The 13,439-nt window shown below is 59.7% G+C and overlaps 6 protein-coding genes across 6 annotated transcripts; all 6 read left to right on the top strand.

Annotated features, from left to right (window-relative positions):
* Positions 1-1,282: 1,282 nt before the first annotated feature.
* On the top strand, positions 1,283-3,113 carry CH63R_03194 (Serine/threonine-protein kinase RIO1; the record flags this gene model as incomplete). Its single annotated transcript, XM_018298169.1, has 2 exons — positions 1,283-2,950; positions 3,006-3,113. The coding sequence occupies 2 exons, from the start codon at positions 1,283-1,285 to the stop codon at positions 3,111-3,113; spliced, it is 1,776 nt and encodes a 591-aa protein (XP_018162985.1).
* Positions 3,114-3,964: 851 nt separating this feature from the next.
* Positions 3,965-5,033, top strand: CH63R_03195 (Twinfilin-1; the record flags this gene model as incomplete). The annotated part of the gene is made up of 2 exons (XM_018298170.1): positions 3,965-4,170; positions 4,226-5,033. The coding sequence occupies 2 exons, from the start codon at positions 3,965-3,967 to the stop codon at positions 5,031-5,033; spliced, it is 1,014 nt and encodes a 337-aa protein (XP_018162986.1).
* Positions 5,034-5,847: 814 nt separating this feature from the next.
* CH63R_03196 (uncharacterized protein) lies at positions 5,848-7,156 on the top strand (the record flags this gene model as incomplete). The annotated part of the gene is made up of 2 exons (XM_018298171.1): positions 5,848-6,437; positions 6,529-7,156. 2 exons carry the CDS (start codon positions 5,848-5,850, stop codon positions 7,154-7,156), a joined length of 1,218 nt encoding a protein of 405 aa, XP_018162987.1.
* A 35-nt stretch (positions 7,157-7,191) lies between these two features.
* On the top strand, positions 7,192-7,791 carry CH63R_03197 (uncharacterized protein; the record flags this gene model as incomplete). Its single annotated transcript, XM_018298172.1, is given in 2 exon segments — positions 7,192-7,604; positions 7,617-7,791. The coding sequence occupies 2 exon segments, from the start codon at positions 7,192-7,194 to the stop codon at positions 7,789-7,791; spliced, it is 588 nt and encodes a 195-aa protein (XP_018162988.1).
* A 133-nt stretch (positions 7,792-7,924) lies between these two features.
* Positions 7,925-8,936, top strand: CH63R_03198 (Nad dependent epimerase; the record flags this gene model as incomplete). The annotated part of the gene is made up of 2 exons (XM_018298173.1): positions 7,925-8,573; positions 8,665-8,936. 2 exons carry the CDS (start codon positions 7,925-7,927, stop codon positions 8,934-8,936), a joined length of 921 nt encoding a protein of 306 aa, XP_018162989.1.
* Positions 8,937-9,766: 830 nt separating this feature from the next.
* On the top strand, positions 9,767-12,295 carry CH63R_03199 (And nb-arc domain protein; the record flags this gene model as incomplete). Its single annotated transcript, XM_018298174.1, has 1 exon — positions 9,767-12,295. One exon carries the CDS (start codon positions 9,767-9,769, stop codon positions 12,293-12,295), a length of 2,529 nt encoding a protein of 842 aa, XP_018162990.1.
* Positions 12,296-13,439: the final 1,144 nt, after the last annotated feature.

Genomic DNA, 13,439 nt, shown 5'->3' on the forward strand with positions numbered 1-13,439 from the left:
TAAGCTGCGGGACGTGTTGGCGGCCCTGTCGTCGAGCCTACTTCATAGACGTCGACATCGCATTAGGCTCGAGGGTCAGTTCTGTCTGCACGCCCACGACAAATGACAGATGACAGGGTGGTCAGACGGTCCTATCGTTCACCCGATGGCACATGGTGCGCAAAGAGCGGCTGCGCCTTGGCATCATCGAAGCTCACCGGTGATGTCTGGTGTCTCTGGAGAAGGGCTCGAGCGTGCTCACGACCTTCTTTGTCGGTGTAAATGACCGTTGCAACATTGGCAGTCTCTGAAGCTTTGCGAGCAGTGATAAGGAGGGAGAAAACACTGCCGATGACCGGACTCCGGACATCATAGCCTCAGCGGCGACTCGAGATGGTTGGCGGCAGGCAACGCAGAGAGACTGGGTAATAGAGGCCCTCGGATGAAAGAATGCGGCATTCCCCAAAGACAGTTGCGTCGTGATACGTGGAACGTGAGTGGTTCCCGTCATCCAGCCTTCATGAGTTGCTCGGGCCTACGAGTTCGGAGAGGGAAAGTCGCCCGAGAGGTGTTTGCGCTCTGGTTACTGGAGACGGCACAACCGTTTTCGTCATGCAGCCAATGTAACCACGTTGGCGGGTAGCAGTAACCGTAGCCTCCTAGTAACCATACTGAATTCAGACCAGACGCATGTACAGGATCAGTCAGCATGCAACAAATCTGCAATTGAAGCTACTCGCGAAGCAGTATGGAGTTCATTGGGGACGGCGTCCTTGTCGATGGCTGACACGTCCATCCCTCGTCGGTTTTCCGGCAGCATCCATTGAAATGTGTCATTCTGAGTGTGATTCGTATCTTGTAGAAATCATAAGGCGCTATTTTGTTTCAAGGAAGGTCCCCGGTGGAATTGCGACCATGACGGGAGCTGGGGATGTGGTGTCCGCGCGGTTGTGAAGCAGCATGTCGAAGTTGACGGTCCAGACTGCCTCGTGGGTTCCACGGTGCCCCGGAAGGAATGACGGCGGCAGCCCGCCCCACCTAGCTTCTCGCCTATTCTCCTTAGCGAGCTTTCTGTAGCGCCCACCTACCTGGACTTCCAGCGGTGATTCACGCTGATTCACCACAAAAAGCCCAGTCACTCGCCGTGATGTTGACTCATCGACTGTGCACGGGCCAGTCACACACACCCTGCTGGGTAGGTAGTGTGTGAGTCGAAGCCTGGAGGACCCCGCCTCGCCCGCCACCACTGATAAGATAAAAAATTCGAAAATCCCGGCGACGACGATGGAGGGGCAGAGGGGCAATGCACAACATCGACCGACGTCTCAAGCAGAGAGCAGCATCCTCGACTCGACAAGACCAAGCCAGCGAGCGACAAGACACAACGCAAGTGCCGGTGCCAGCAAGACAAGACCACATCACACCACGCAGACCACCTACCATGGCTTCCAACGAGTCCCCCGCTGCTCCTCACGAGCCTCCGTACACATACCGCCCCAACCAGGGCTACGACCAGACCGAGTCTATCCCCGTCGAGCTGAGAACCGTGCCCAACGACGCTTCTGCCCACGAAGACGAGGATGATGGCGACCTCGAAGACATTTTCGGCGAGGACGAAGAGATTGACGACGAGGACTGGAGCGCCGACTCGGGTAACCTGACCAAGTCGTACAACCGCCAGCGTATGTTCAACACCACCGACTCGGCCCTGCCGCGCTCCAACGCCCAGAGGCCGGCTGCCAACACCAAGTCGAGCGTCGACGACCAGATCACCGCCCTCTCCAAGCACGCCGCGAAGATCCGCCTGGACGGCGTCAAGGAAAATGACGAGAAGAGCAAGGACAAGGCCGACCGGGCGACGAGCGAGCAGGTGCTGGACCAGCGCACGCGCATGATCTTGCTGCAGATGATCAACCGCGGCATCGTCAGCGAGATCCATGGCGCCATCAGCACCGGAAAGGAGGCCAACGTCTACCACGCCATCCTGCACCCCGAGGGCGACGGCCCCAACATTCAACGGGCCATCAAGGTGTACAAGACTTCGATCCTCGTCTTCAAGGACCGCGAAAGGTACATCACGGGCGAGCACCGCTTCCAGAAGGGCTTCGACAAGAGCAGCAACAGGAAGATGGTCAAGCTGTGGGCCGAGAAGGAGTTCCGCAACCTGAGGAGAATACACGCTGCCGGAATCCCGTGCCCAGAGCCCATCAGCCTGAAGCTGCACGTCCTTGCCATGGGCTTCCTCGGTGACAAGAGGGGCTGGGCCTACCCCCGGCTGAGAGACGCCAACCTGACCGGTGACGATGTCGACCAGCAGTGGAGGAACCTCTACGTCCAGCTTCTGGGTCTCATGCGCCGGATATACCAGGTCTGCAGGCTCGTCCACGCCGACTTGAGCGAGTACAACATCCTCTACAACAGCGGCAAGCTGTACATCATCGATGTCTCCCAGAGTGTCGAACCCGACCACCCCCGCGCGCTGGAGTTCCTGCGCATGGATATCAAGAACGTCGGTGACTTCTTCAGGAGAAAGGGCGTCGACACGCTCAGCGACCGTGCCATCTTCGACTTTGTCTCGTCGCCCGAGGGTCCGGTCGAGGAGCCCGCCCTGGGCGAGGCGCTCGAGAAGCTGTACGAAAGCAGACCCGCCGACAACGAGGAGGCCGCCGCCGAGCAGGAAGTCGATAACGAGGTTTTCCGGAAGCAGTACATTCCCCAGACCCTCGAGCAGGTCTACGACATCGAGAAGGACGGTGCCAAGATTGGCCAGGGCGAGGGCGACAAGCTCGTCTACAAGAACCTGCTCGCCGACGCTGTCGTGAAGGAGGATGAAGAACAGGAGGCCGAGGACGAGACTTCCGACGATGAGTCAGGCAGCGGAGCGTCCTTGGCCAGCGGCGAGGAGGACGACTCCAGGTTCGACAAGGGCCGACCTAGGGGACGTAAGCACGAGGACAAGGAGGAGAAGAAGGTAAGGAACAGGCACTGATGATTGTGGATGAATGGCCGGCGCTAACACGATGCAGCAACACAAGCTGGCGGTCAAGGAGGCCAAGCGCGAAAAGCGCAAGGAGAAGATCCCCAAGAGCGTCAAGAAGAAGCTGGTCTCGTCTTCGTCTAGGAAGAAGCACTGAGCCAACTCCCCTCATTTGACATGCATGAACGGATACCCCCCACTTGCGAGGAAAGCCTTGGAAGTGGAAGACATGGATGCAATCGGGTGATGAAGACTCGATCGGCCTAAGACGGGGTCGGCAAGCAGTGTTTAACCATTCGGTATAACCGCTGCTGACCCCGTCATTCTGGCTCTCGAATGCCCTCTTCTACTTCCAGAGAGGCACCATGATGATCAAGGAGAGCTCTGACGATTGCACCATTTTTCCGCTGCGGTGTTGGACCTTAAGACTGGAGGAAAGATTGACCAATGTCAAGAATGTCACACTGACCAGTTTGCGACAACATAGACCCAGTAGAAATCCAAGAGCGTGTTCTTCGCTGCCATCTGTTTATCCCTATAGAAGTCATGATGATGATGATGGGAGACTCTGGTTGAGTTGAACCTGTTGCGTTATTGTTTGGAAAGAACGAGGCAAGTACTGCTGGATGAGCCTTCCGATGCACTTTCCCTAGTACCACTCCCCTTGTAACTCTCAAGGAAGGCAAGTCCGGTGTACTCGGTGCGCCTGCCCTCCCCTTGCTGCTCCTACCTCGTAAGGTGAGGAACGACATGCTTGACCATGATCGTGACTTCCCTCTGTGTCCCTGCCGTCCTCCTGCTTCTTTCAGCTTCCTCCCACAGCAGAGTGACCACTGGCCACCTTCACTTTGCTGTCGCCGCACATCTTCCCTCCTCCAAACCCATCTCAAAAAGCATCTCCGTCTCCATTTTCGGGGGATTCATCGTCATCATCCCCATTCCCAAGGCATCGCTGTCCCCTCACCTGCACACACACACGCATTCCTTTCCGTAACCAGCACACCCATCATGTCGATCCTTATCACCATTCTCCTTCTGCTGGTCGCCTTGGCTGCGTCCCAGGTCAACCACGCCATCCATGGCTTCGAGTATGTTGGCTGCGTCAGCGTCACCTCGGACAAGTTAAACGCCTTCGTCAACTTTGGCACAGCCTATACCCCCGAGGAGTGTCAATCTGCTTGCACCGGTCGCAACTACGCCGCTGCCTTCCCTGAGTAGGTCTCCGTTTCTATTCAGACCAGCCCAGACACTAACACAACGTCTCTTCAGTGGGTGCCGTTGCGGTAGTAGCCTGGAGAGCTTCCCTACTGTCGAGGAGTCCCTCTGCAGCAACCCTTGCAACGGCGACTGGAACTTTGGCTTCTGTGGCTATTCCAACTCCGAGGGCTGCAGCTATGCCAACGTATACAAGGCGTGCGACGAGAACAATCCCGTCCCGTTCTCGAATCCGATCCCCGGCGGCCCGGCATCCACTGAGCCCGTCCCTACCATCACCTTTTCAACCATTCGTCTTCCGACCGTCACTCGCACCTTAAAGCTGGCCACCAAGTCCACCATCGTCATCCACACCGTCACACCCGGCAATGGAGGCCTCACGTCTTCGTGCGCCTTGAATGATGACATCCCCCCCGCTGCTCCGACTGCAGACTCTCCTTCAGGCCCCATTGTCGTCGTCCAGACGGTCGTCGTCCATGTGCCGCCGAAGAGTGTCAGTACCCCCGGATGGCAGAGCCCCGACAGCATTCAGGTGGACCCTCCCGTCGCCACCCTTCCACCAGCCGAGACACCTGTGATCCCCTCCCAGCCAACTACCAGCAGTCTCAGCCTTACCGGTCTCGTTCCGTACGACCCCATTCCAGCGGTTTCCATTCCAGGCAACATCACCCTGCCGGATGCTACGTCGACTCCCGAGGGGCCCATGTTCCAGACACTCATCATGCCGGACGATCCTCCCATGACGACCGCCACATTCACTCCAGCTGTCGTCACTCACAGCCCGGCTTGGCGGATCGAGACTGGTGGTACCGTCGTTGCTGCTGCCGTCGTAGCCGCCATTCTGGTTGCTGTTGGTATCTAAAGCCGTGAGAAGAGATGCGTGTGTGGACGAAAGGCAAACAGTGTTATAGTTGCTTCTTTTGTGAAATTTTGGGGGTCAGATGACCCGATAACTACCCTGAATCATCAGCCGAGGACACCTGATGATGGGACAGCTTTCAAGCGGATTCTGTAGAAGACATAATCTCGGGCTTTTGCCGTGTCGAGAGTACGTAGGTAATCAACTGTCTTGTCCACGGAGCAGCCCAGCGCAAACAAGAGAATTGAGTGGGGAGACGACATGTGTCCGGTTACCTAGGAGACGGAATCGAATGATAAATAGTACTGCAACATATATCCAGCGCAACTAAGGCTGTGTTTCGGTCAGACATGTCTGTCGCCTTCACGTTCTTGGACGTCCAGAGACCGAGTGTGGAGTTGCTTCGACTGAATCTCTCAACGGCCGCGTTCAGGGGTACAGTGTGTAAACTGTAATTTGCATGCGCTGTTGTTCCCTTACCGTTCCGTGCGGCGGTGGTCGGACTGAATCGTCCGCACTGTTCTAATGACCCACCTGAGACCTCCGTCGGGCACATTTAGGCATGGTACGTACCCTCTGCTACCTTATCACCAGCCAACACACTGAATTACCTAGGTAGTACCTAGTACCGCCACGCTCATCTTGACAATTACCTCCCACCATTTGCCTTTTCCACGTTGCATATGTGACGGGTTTCTCACACGCTTCCAACTTCTTCTCCTCTCCGTTGCGACTCGCGCAAGAACCTCACCTTCTTCGTCTCTCACTCTCTTGTTGGAGGACTGTCTCCAATCGCCGATTGTGGCGCCTAACAGCCATGTCGGATTCATCCCGCGGAGTACCAAGCCCGGGTCGCGAACCACCGCCAGGGCCTAGGCCGCGCGACGCGCTTCTCACCGCTCCGGATGCGGACGATACGGCCTCGGCAACAGCGACGGCCGAGAGAGACGACCCCGGCATCGGGTCTCTTACACCCTTACTTGCGATTCGGACGCGGCAAGCTCCCCATGAGACGAAGAGCCGCAATGACACTTCAGGGAGCCCCTTCTTCGACGTCCTTACACCGGACCTGCGCTACTACATCTACCAGCTCGCTTTTGGCCGCAAAATCCTCCATCTCTACCTCTTGTACCGGCGCAGCCTTCAGCCGGATGTGCGGTGGCGGAAGGGTCACCAGCCCGTGCCGGCTTGGTACCCTCACTCACCCGGCGTATCGCCCATGGACCCGCCTTCCGCCGATGCCAGCATGACGCCGCAGTGGTACTGGTGGAGCTGCGTGTGTGGCCCGGAGAACCGGTGTCTCGAGACAAAGCTGTCTGACCAGTGTCCTAGGGGGTTCTTCCAGACATGCGGTCCTAAGGAGACGTATCTGGGTATTCTGCCGTGGCTGCTGACATGTCGACAAGCGTGGGTTTTCCTCACACACCATGTCCGCATGAGATGAGACCAATTGCTGCGTCTCGGCAACATCAGATGATCAATACTGACAGGCTCGCAGGTACGAAGAGACGATCAAGGTCTTGTACGCGAGCAACACGTTCAAGTTCGAGCAGCGGCTCGAGGCCATGTACTTTCCCTACGCCATTGCGACGCCGAAGCTGAATTGGATCACGTCGCTGGAGATGCGGATCCCGGACCGTGACGAGTCCCTTATCGACCGATCACTGGACAAGGCACCGCAGCCGTCGACTGGTGCGCCTTTGATTAGCGAACTCCGGGCTTTGAGTCCCCGAGATCAGTATCTGCACATCGTCAACAGCATCGCGCCGACCTTTCCCGCATTGCGCCGGCTGCACATCTCCTTTGAGGGCTCCGTTCGGCGGGTCCCGGTACCGCGGCCGCACGTGACGACACTCCTGATCTCGACCCTCGGCGAGGTCGATGCGGGCGAGCTCGAGTCTCTCGTGCTGGGTCCCATCGATGCCATGCCCAAAGGAATCGAGAAACAGATTCTGTTCTACCAGTCATTGTATACGGCACTGCTGGCTGCGGCAAGCCAGACGGGTGAGGTCAAAGAGGTGGAACACCTGCGGAGCGACGGGCGTCCTGGATGGACCAAGTTCTGGCGTTCGTTGGAGACGGCAGAGGATAGCAGGGCGGGCTACTGGGTTTGCAAGCATGGTTGAAGCCGAGACGGACGCCGAGACGAAAGTCTCGGTTCATGTACAGGGCGCCGGGTTGTGTAAGCACGCCTCGTTTGGCCGCATCACCTACATCCAAGGCATTTTTCAGGTTGGGGCGGGTGCCCGTCAAATGGCTCGCTCATGTTCAAGCAAGGATCGGAAGCTTTCCGAATCAACGTGCCGCAGCATGCGCTGACGCGAGTTGCGGAGAGGCGGGCGTTGGGAGAGGACGGCCACCGCGGCCGAGCCGTGCCCCGTGCGGAGGCCATCTTTCATGCTCCCCACCCCCTCATCCGATAACATGTCACATAAGAGGCAGCGTTGCGTGTTTCCTTTCGTTGTCGGAATCGAGAGTGATGGTTCATGGTTCATGCAGTTTGTTTCCTGCCGCAGGAGGGGGGGCGGCGAGGAAAGAGTCAGCTCCATACGCTATGACAGCATGGTCTCCAACGTTTGCGAGCAGTGAGCACATGGATGTGACCCCGAACGAGGGTTTTTACCCAGGAGGGCTTTGGTTAGTCTCTCTCGTTGTATTTAATAGACCGCCGTCGCGCGTTTTGACGTCTACGGCGGACGTATGCACGCCCGGTGGATTCCAACTGCAGCTCAGCTCATCTTCGGTCGATCAAATTCGCTAGCGCAACCGATCCTCGACGGCGAACCAGACCAACGGGTCGATATTCGAGAAACCGGATCGAAACAGCGAGAAGCGAACAAGACAGGACCACGACGAAGCCAGCGTTGGCAGATAAGTGATTGCCCATCGTCGCCATGATCTCCTCGATATCGAGCATGAACCACTGGTGGTGGCACTTTCTCGAAAACCACGTCTACCGCATCCCGCCGCCGCCGAAGCGCGTGCGCACGAGGCCGATGCAGGTCCTCTGCGTCGGCCCACCGCGCAGCGCGACCGAGTCCCTGCAGCAGGCGCTGCTGACGCTCGGCTACGACCACACGTATCACGGGTGGGACATTGTCTACGACGAGCCGCCGATCCCCGCGACGGGGTGGGTGCGGCTCGCGCGGAAGAAGTGGTACGGCGGGGGCCGCGGCAGCCGGGCGGAGGAGAAGGCGGGGGACTGCAGCATCTCGGCAGAGGAGTTTGACGAGCTGCTGGGCCACTGCGTGGCCGTGACAGACGCGGCGGCAAGCTGCTTCGCGGCCGAGATGATCCGGGCGTACCCCGAGGCCAAGGTGGTCCTCAACGTGCGGCGGGACCTGGACGCGTGGCACCAGAGCGCGGTCAAGACGCTGGTGCACGTCAACGAGAGCTGGAGCTTCTGGATCGCGAGCCTGCTGGACCGGGAGGCGTTCTGGGCGTGGCACGTGTACGAGAGGTTCCTGTGGGCGCTGTTCTTCCGGGCGCCGGACGGGGACATGGCGCGGGCGATCCAGAGGAACGGGAAGTGGATTTACCGGGGTGAGTGTGGCCGTTCCCCCCGTCCCCCCCTCTTCCTCCTACCAGGCAAGAAGGATTGGTGACGCCGTCGACGCTGACAGTGACAAAATAGAACACTGCGACATGATCCGCGGCATGGTGCCGCCCGAGCGGCTCCTCGAGTGGTCGGTCGACGAAGGGTGGGGGCCGCTGTGCGAGTTCCTCGGCAAGAAGGTGCCGGACGCGCCGTTCCCGCACGCCAATGCCGTCGGCCCCGGGGGCGGGTGGAAGGCGAGAGAGGAGATGGCGACCAAGCGGTGGGTGGAGGGGGCGCTGACGAACCTCATCTTGATGGGGCTCTTGTTCGTCAGCGGGTGCGCCGTCTGGATGCGGTGGGGGAGGTGAATCATCGGCGACAAATAGCTAGGGTACTAGGAGAGAAGGGCCCCGGGTCTAAGACGCCGTGGTCTCGGGGAACTTGTGGTCTGAGGAGAGTCAGGTAATCATAATACTAGGGCTGAAGCACGAGGCGTGTTTGGTCTTCTATAATCGAAACCTTTTGGTATTTGTGTCAACAAACACGTCCAACATAACTCTCAAACCTATGGTTCTCGCTTAAACGCCTGCTTGGTGACACTTGGAATGATGATGATTGGTTGGACGCACAGCCAGTCTGCATGTGATGTGTGCTGCAGAAGTCAGTGAGTGAGGTGAGTGGGATTAGTGAATGAGAGCTGAACTTGCCGCCAGCCTCCAACTTGCCCGAATAGACAAACTTGCCTCATGCTCCATCGCTTCCATCTACTCTTCCTGTGAGTATTCCACACCGGAGACTTTCACACGCTTTGGCCAGCTTCACCAACTTGGAGAATGCTGCTTACGACATCAGAAGCAGGGACCGACAGCTTGGCGACACGTGATGAGATGAGACACTTCCAGATTCAGGTTGTCCGGAATTTCAGGGGGGGGAGGGAATGAATGGTTTTGTCTGCAATTCCCGGAATACGAATCTCTTTAGGCGACCCTCCCAACAAAACAAAACCACACGCAGATGCTTCCTTTCGCTCACCCTTTCTTTCCCCTGGGTTCCGTTCTATTTCATCCCGCATTCTCATCGATTCGATGAACCCGCTGGCCCTGATCAGGACAGACGACAAAACCGACCCCACTGCAATCAACAATAGCTGGGTCCGAGGGTCGAGTCGAGTGTGTGCCGTAGGCCACTGACAAGAGTCATGGACGCCCCCAACGCCCCCAACGCAGCCGCCGCCGCCGCCTCCTTCAGGCGCAAACCCCTGCCGGGTCCTCCGCCGGGTCCCCCGCCGCCGCCGGACTTCGATCCCTTTCCACAACGCCACCAGCCCCTCCGCGCCGCCCGGTCGACGCCGAACCTCCGGCGGTCCGCCACGCCGTCCATCTACGACCCCCCGCCCGCGTATGAAGAGTTCCCGGGGATCGACTCTCACGGCCAGCTTGCCGTCGCACCGCCCGCTCCGGGTCCCAGCTCTTTCGTCCCGGGGCCCCCTCCGGCCGATGCGCGGCGGGGGTATTTGCCCTACCGGCCGCAGCCTTCGTCGTCATCGGGATACGGCAGTGCGCCGCCTGTCCCTAAGCCGCACTTTGCCGGGCATTCCGACGCTCCGCGTCCCGAGATACTGCCCTACCGGCCACAACCCTCGCCGACCTTTGTTTCCGAGAAGCAGCCTTCTTCTCCTGCGGCATCCGGTTATGCGGCCTACTCTCCTGGTCCTCCTCCTGCGGCCTCCCATCCTGAAAAGCCCCCTTACCAGCTACAGTCGTCCTCATCCTCGTCTTTTAGCCCAGAGAAGCAACCTCTTCCATCCGCAACCTCCAGCAGTCACGGGGGATACCTCCCTGGACCTCCTACAACCCCTCGTCCCGAAGAGTCACCTTACCATCTGCAGACGACGTCCACTTCTTTTGGCTCAGAAAAGCCGTCTTCTGGTCCCGAGAAGCAATATTCTGCCGCGCCGCCCAGTCCTGGGCCGTTCTTCCCTGGCCCGCCGAATGCGCACACGTTTCCCGTGGCGGCGTACCGCCCTGCTGCTCCACCCACACCGTCCCCTTCCAGCAACGTGCCGTTCTTCCCCGGCCCTCCCACGACGGCAGAAACCTTTCCCCTAGCAGCCCATCGGCCACCCCTCTCACCAGGCTACGCCCCCTCAGAAGCACCCACGACGGACTCCCAGTCCAAGGAGAAGTCCTTCTGGCAGACGGCCCTCGACGAGACCAAGTACTTCGCCGGCGGCCTGGTGAGCCACCCCTTCGAGTACACCAAGCACCACTCCATCCTCCGCCACTCGAGCGCACTCGTCTGGTACCGCGGCCCGTCCACCTCCGTCACCGTCACCATCTTCTCCGACGCGCCGCTGCCGTCCACGCGCACCATCTGGCTCCAACAGAAGGGCTTCTCCGGCAACATGGGCATGAACCTCAAGTCCCTCGTCGGCGCCAACACGTCCTGGCTCGACGTCACGCCCTCGTCGCAGGCGGCGCCCACGGACATGGCCGAGGGCGACGAGAGGGGGTGCCAGCGCGACATCAAAAAGTTCCTCAAGAAGGCGCCCAAGAACCTGGCCAAGCACCTGGCCAGGGAGACGCACGTCGTCCGCATCCCCGCCGCCGCCGACGACGGCTACTTTCGCCTCGTCCTCTGCTCCGGCGGCGGCGGTGGCGACGGCAGCAAGAGAAAGGTCCTCTGCCCGAGCCCCGTCTTCCGCGTCGCGAGCACCTCGACGGACGCGAGCGTCGTCCGCGGCGCGAGCCTGGCGACGATGCCCCTCGAGATCGGCATCAAGGCCGGCTCCGTCGTCGCGACGACCGTCGTGAACCGCTACATCGGCCCCGGCGCCGCCGTCGTCCAGTCGCGCGCCAAGAACCTCTCCAAGGCCAAGTTCGTCACGAAGCACGCGACGCACATCGCCTACGCCAAGTCCGGCATCGACAAGTCGGGCATCAAGACGCACGTCACGGCGTACGAGGACCAGTACGCCGCGACGCGGGGGGCCGGATACGACGCCTGGCAGTCCGGCGGCGGCGGCGGTAGCGGCGGCGGGTTCCAGGAGGAGGAGGCGCCGCCGGAGGTCATCGGCCCCGACGACGGTCCCGCCGAGCCGTTCCCGATCAAATTCGACGGCAAGGTCGCCCGCGGCACGGGGCGGGGCGGCATGGAGCTCGGTATTCCGACGGCGAACCTCACGGACGTGCCGGAGGACGTCAGGATGCGCATGCGCGGCGTCTACTTCGGCTGGGCACGGGTCGTGCCCCGGAGAGGCCTCGCCGAGCCCGTGTCGACGGACTGGCACGAGAGCATCATCACCGTCGGCCCCGCGCCGTACGCGACCCCTCGCGTGGCGGCCAAGAACGTCGCGACGGTGCACCTGATCCACGAGTTCGGCGGCGCGCTGTTCCTCGACTCCCGGCTCAAGGTGCTGGTCATGGGCCAGCTGCGGGCCTCGGCGCCGGCGGCGGCCGGGTCCGACGCCGCGCTCGCGGCCTACGGCGCCGACGTGCTGCTCGCCGTGGCGAGCCTCAGCAGGGACGGTTGGTGCCCCGTCGAGACGCGCGAGAGGATGCGCACGGCACGGAGCGAGATGAGCCTGGCGGACCGGTACGTCGAGACGCGGGAGAAGGTGCAGAAGCAGGTCGACCGCGTGCCCTTGCACCTGGCGGGCGTCAGGACTGAGGGCGCCGCGTTGAGGGATCGCGCGTTTGGGAACGGGGGCATTTGGATCCCGAGGTGATTTCGGGTCATCATGACGCGTGGGGGGGGGGGCGGGGGGGGGACTTTTCGATCACAACCAGCGATGTATACACTTAAGATATTGTAATACCACATTATAAAGACTAGACTAGAAAGAGTTTGATGACCATCATCATGGAGGCGTCCTCATTGGGTGACGGCCTTCGACAATCACGTTGAGACGCCGCTCGTCGGATGAGTGAGAGAGAGTCTGGGAGAAGAAGTCTACCTTTTGCGCATGTCATTATCAAGGCTGCCGTAACCCTCCGATCGACTGGCTTGGATAAGTCGTGGCTGTTAGTCTACTCAATCTGAATTTTCAAGAAAAGCGCTGGGCTCGAACGGCGACGCTAATGCCACACACTGATCTCATCGCGATTGCTCTGGACGGCGGGACGAAGTGCACGAAAGCCGGGCTGCTGGGCCCAACACGGCTCACCGTTGAGACTTCAAATTAGCGCAGGAGCTAGACGAGATACTGTCGATCAAATGCTTTGACTCGAAGACTGATGGCCAGACAGCACAACGTATTCTCCATTCCGCGGTTACCGATCCTAGTTAAGAACACACGCCTCCGAGGCAGAGCGTTGAAGTCCGAACTGTGATTGCTAGTGAAACGCCGGGAAAGGATTGCTACACTAGACTGGAATCGAATTCTGCGTACCTGCAGCTGTCCGGTCCCGGCTGTCACTTATTGCCACCGTATCGGCAGGTCCCGCGTCTCCACCCCGTCCGGCCACCGGCTCCGCTCGTCCCCGACCCGGCTAGAAACTCCCAAGCACTACCTAGGGAACTACCCCAATTCGACCCGCCAAGCATCGTGGGAAAAAAATCTGCAAAAATTCTTCACTCGCTCATCTAAGCCAGTTCCCACACATCATTAGCACATCCCTCTTGAACCCTCATTCAGGAGCATCTTCCAACAGTTGTTCCACATCCGGAACTGGCTCCAACCTGGCCGGTTGGCCCAATGGCAAGGCGTCTGACTACGATTCTGGTTTCTCTTCTGGAGATTCAAGGACGTGTAATCAGGAGATTCTGGGTTCGACCCCCAGGCTGGTCAATTCTTTTGTCTAATGTCCCAAACACCCCCCTCCCCCTCGCATCATTTTTCTCCGGTACTGTCTCATCCACCGCCGCCTTAC

This window comes from Colletotrichum higginsianum, chromosome 2 (genome assembly GCF_001672515.1).
Source record: "Colletotrichum higginsianum IMI 349063 chromosome 2, whole genome shotgun sequence".
In the NCBI taxonomy this organism is placed as follows: domain Eukaryota; kingdom Fungi; phylum Ascomycota; class Sordariomycetes; order Glomerellales; family Glomerellaceae; genus Colletotrichum; species Colletotrichum higginsianum.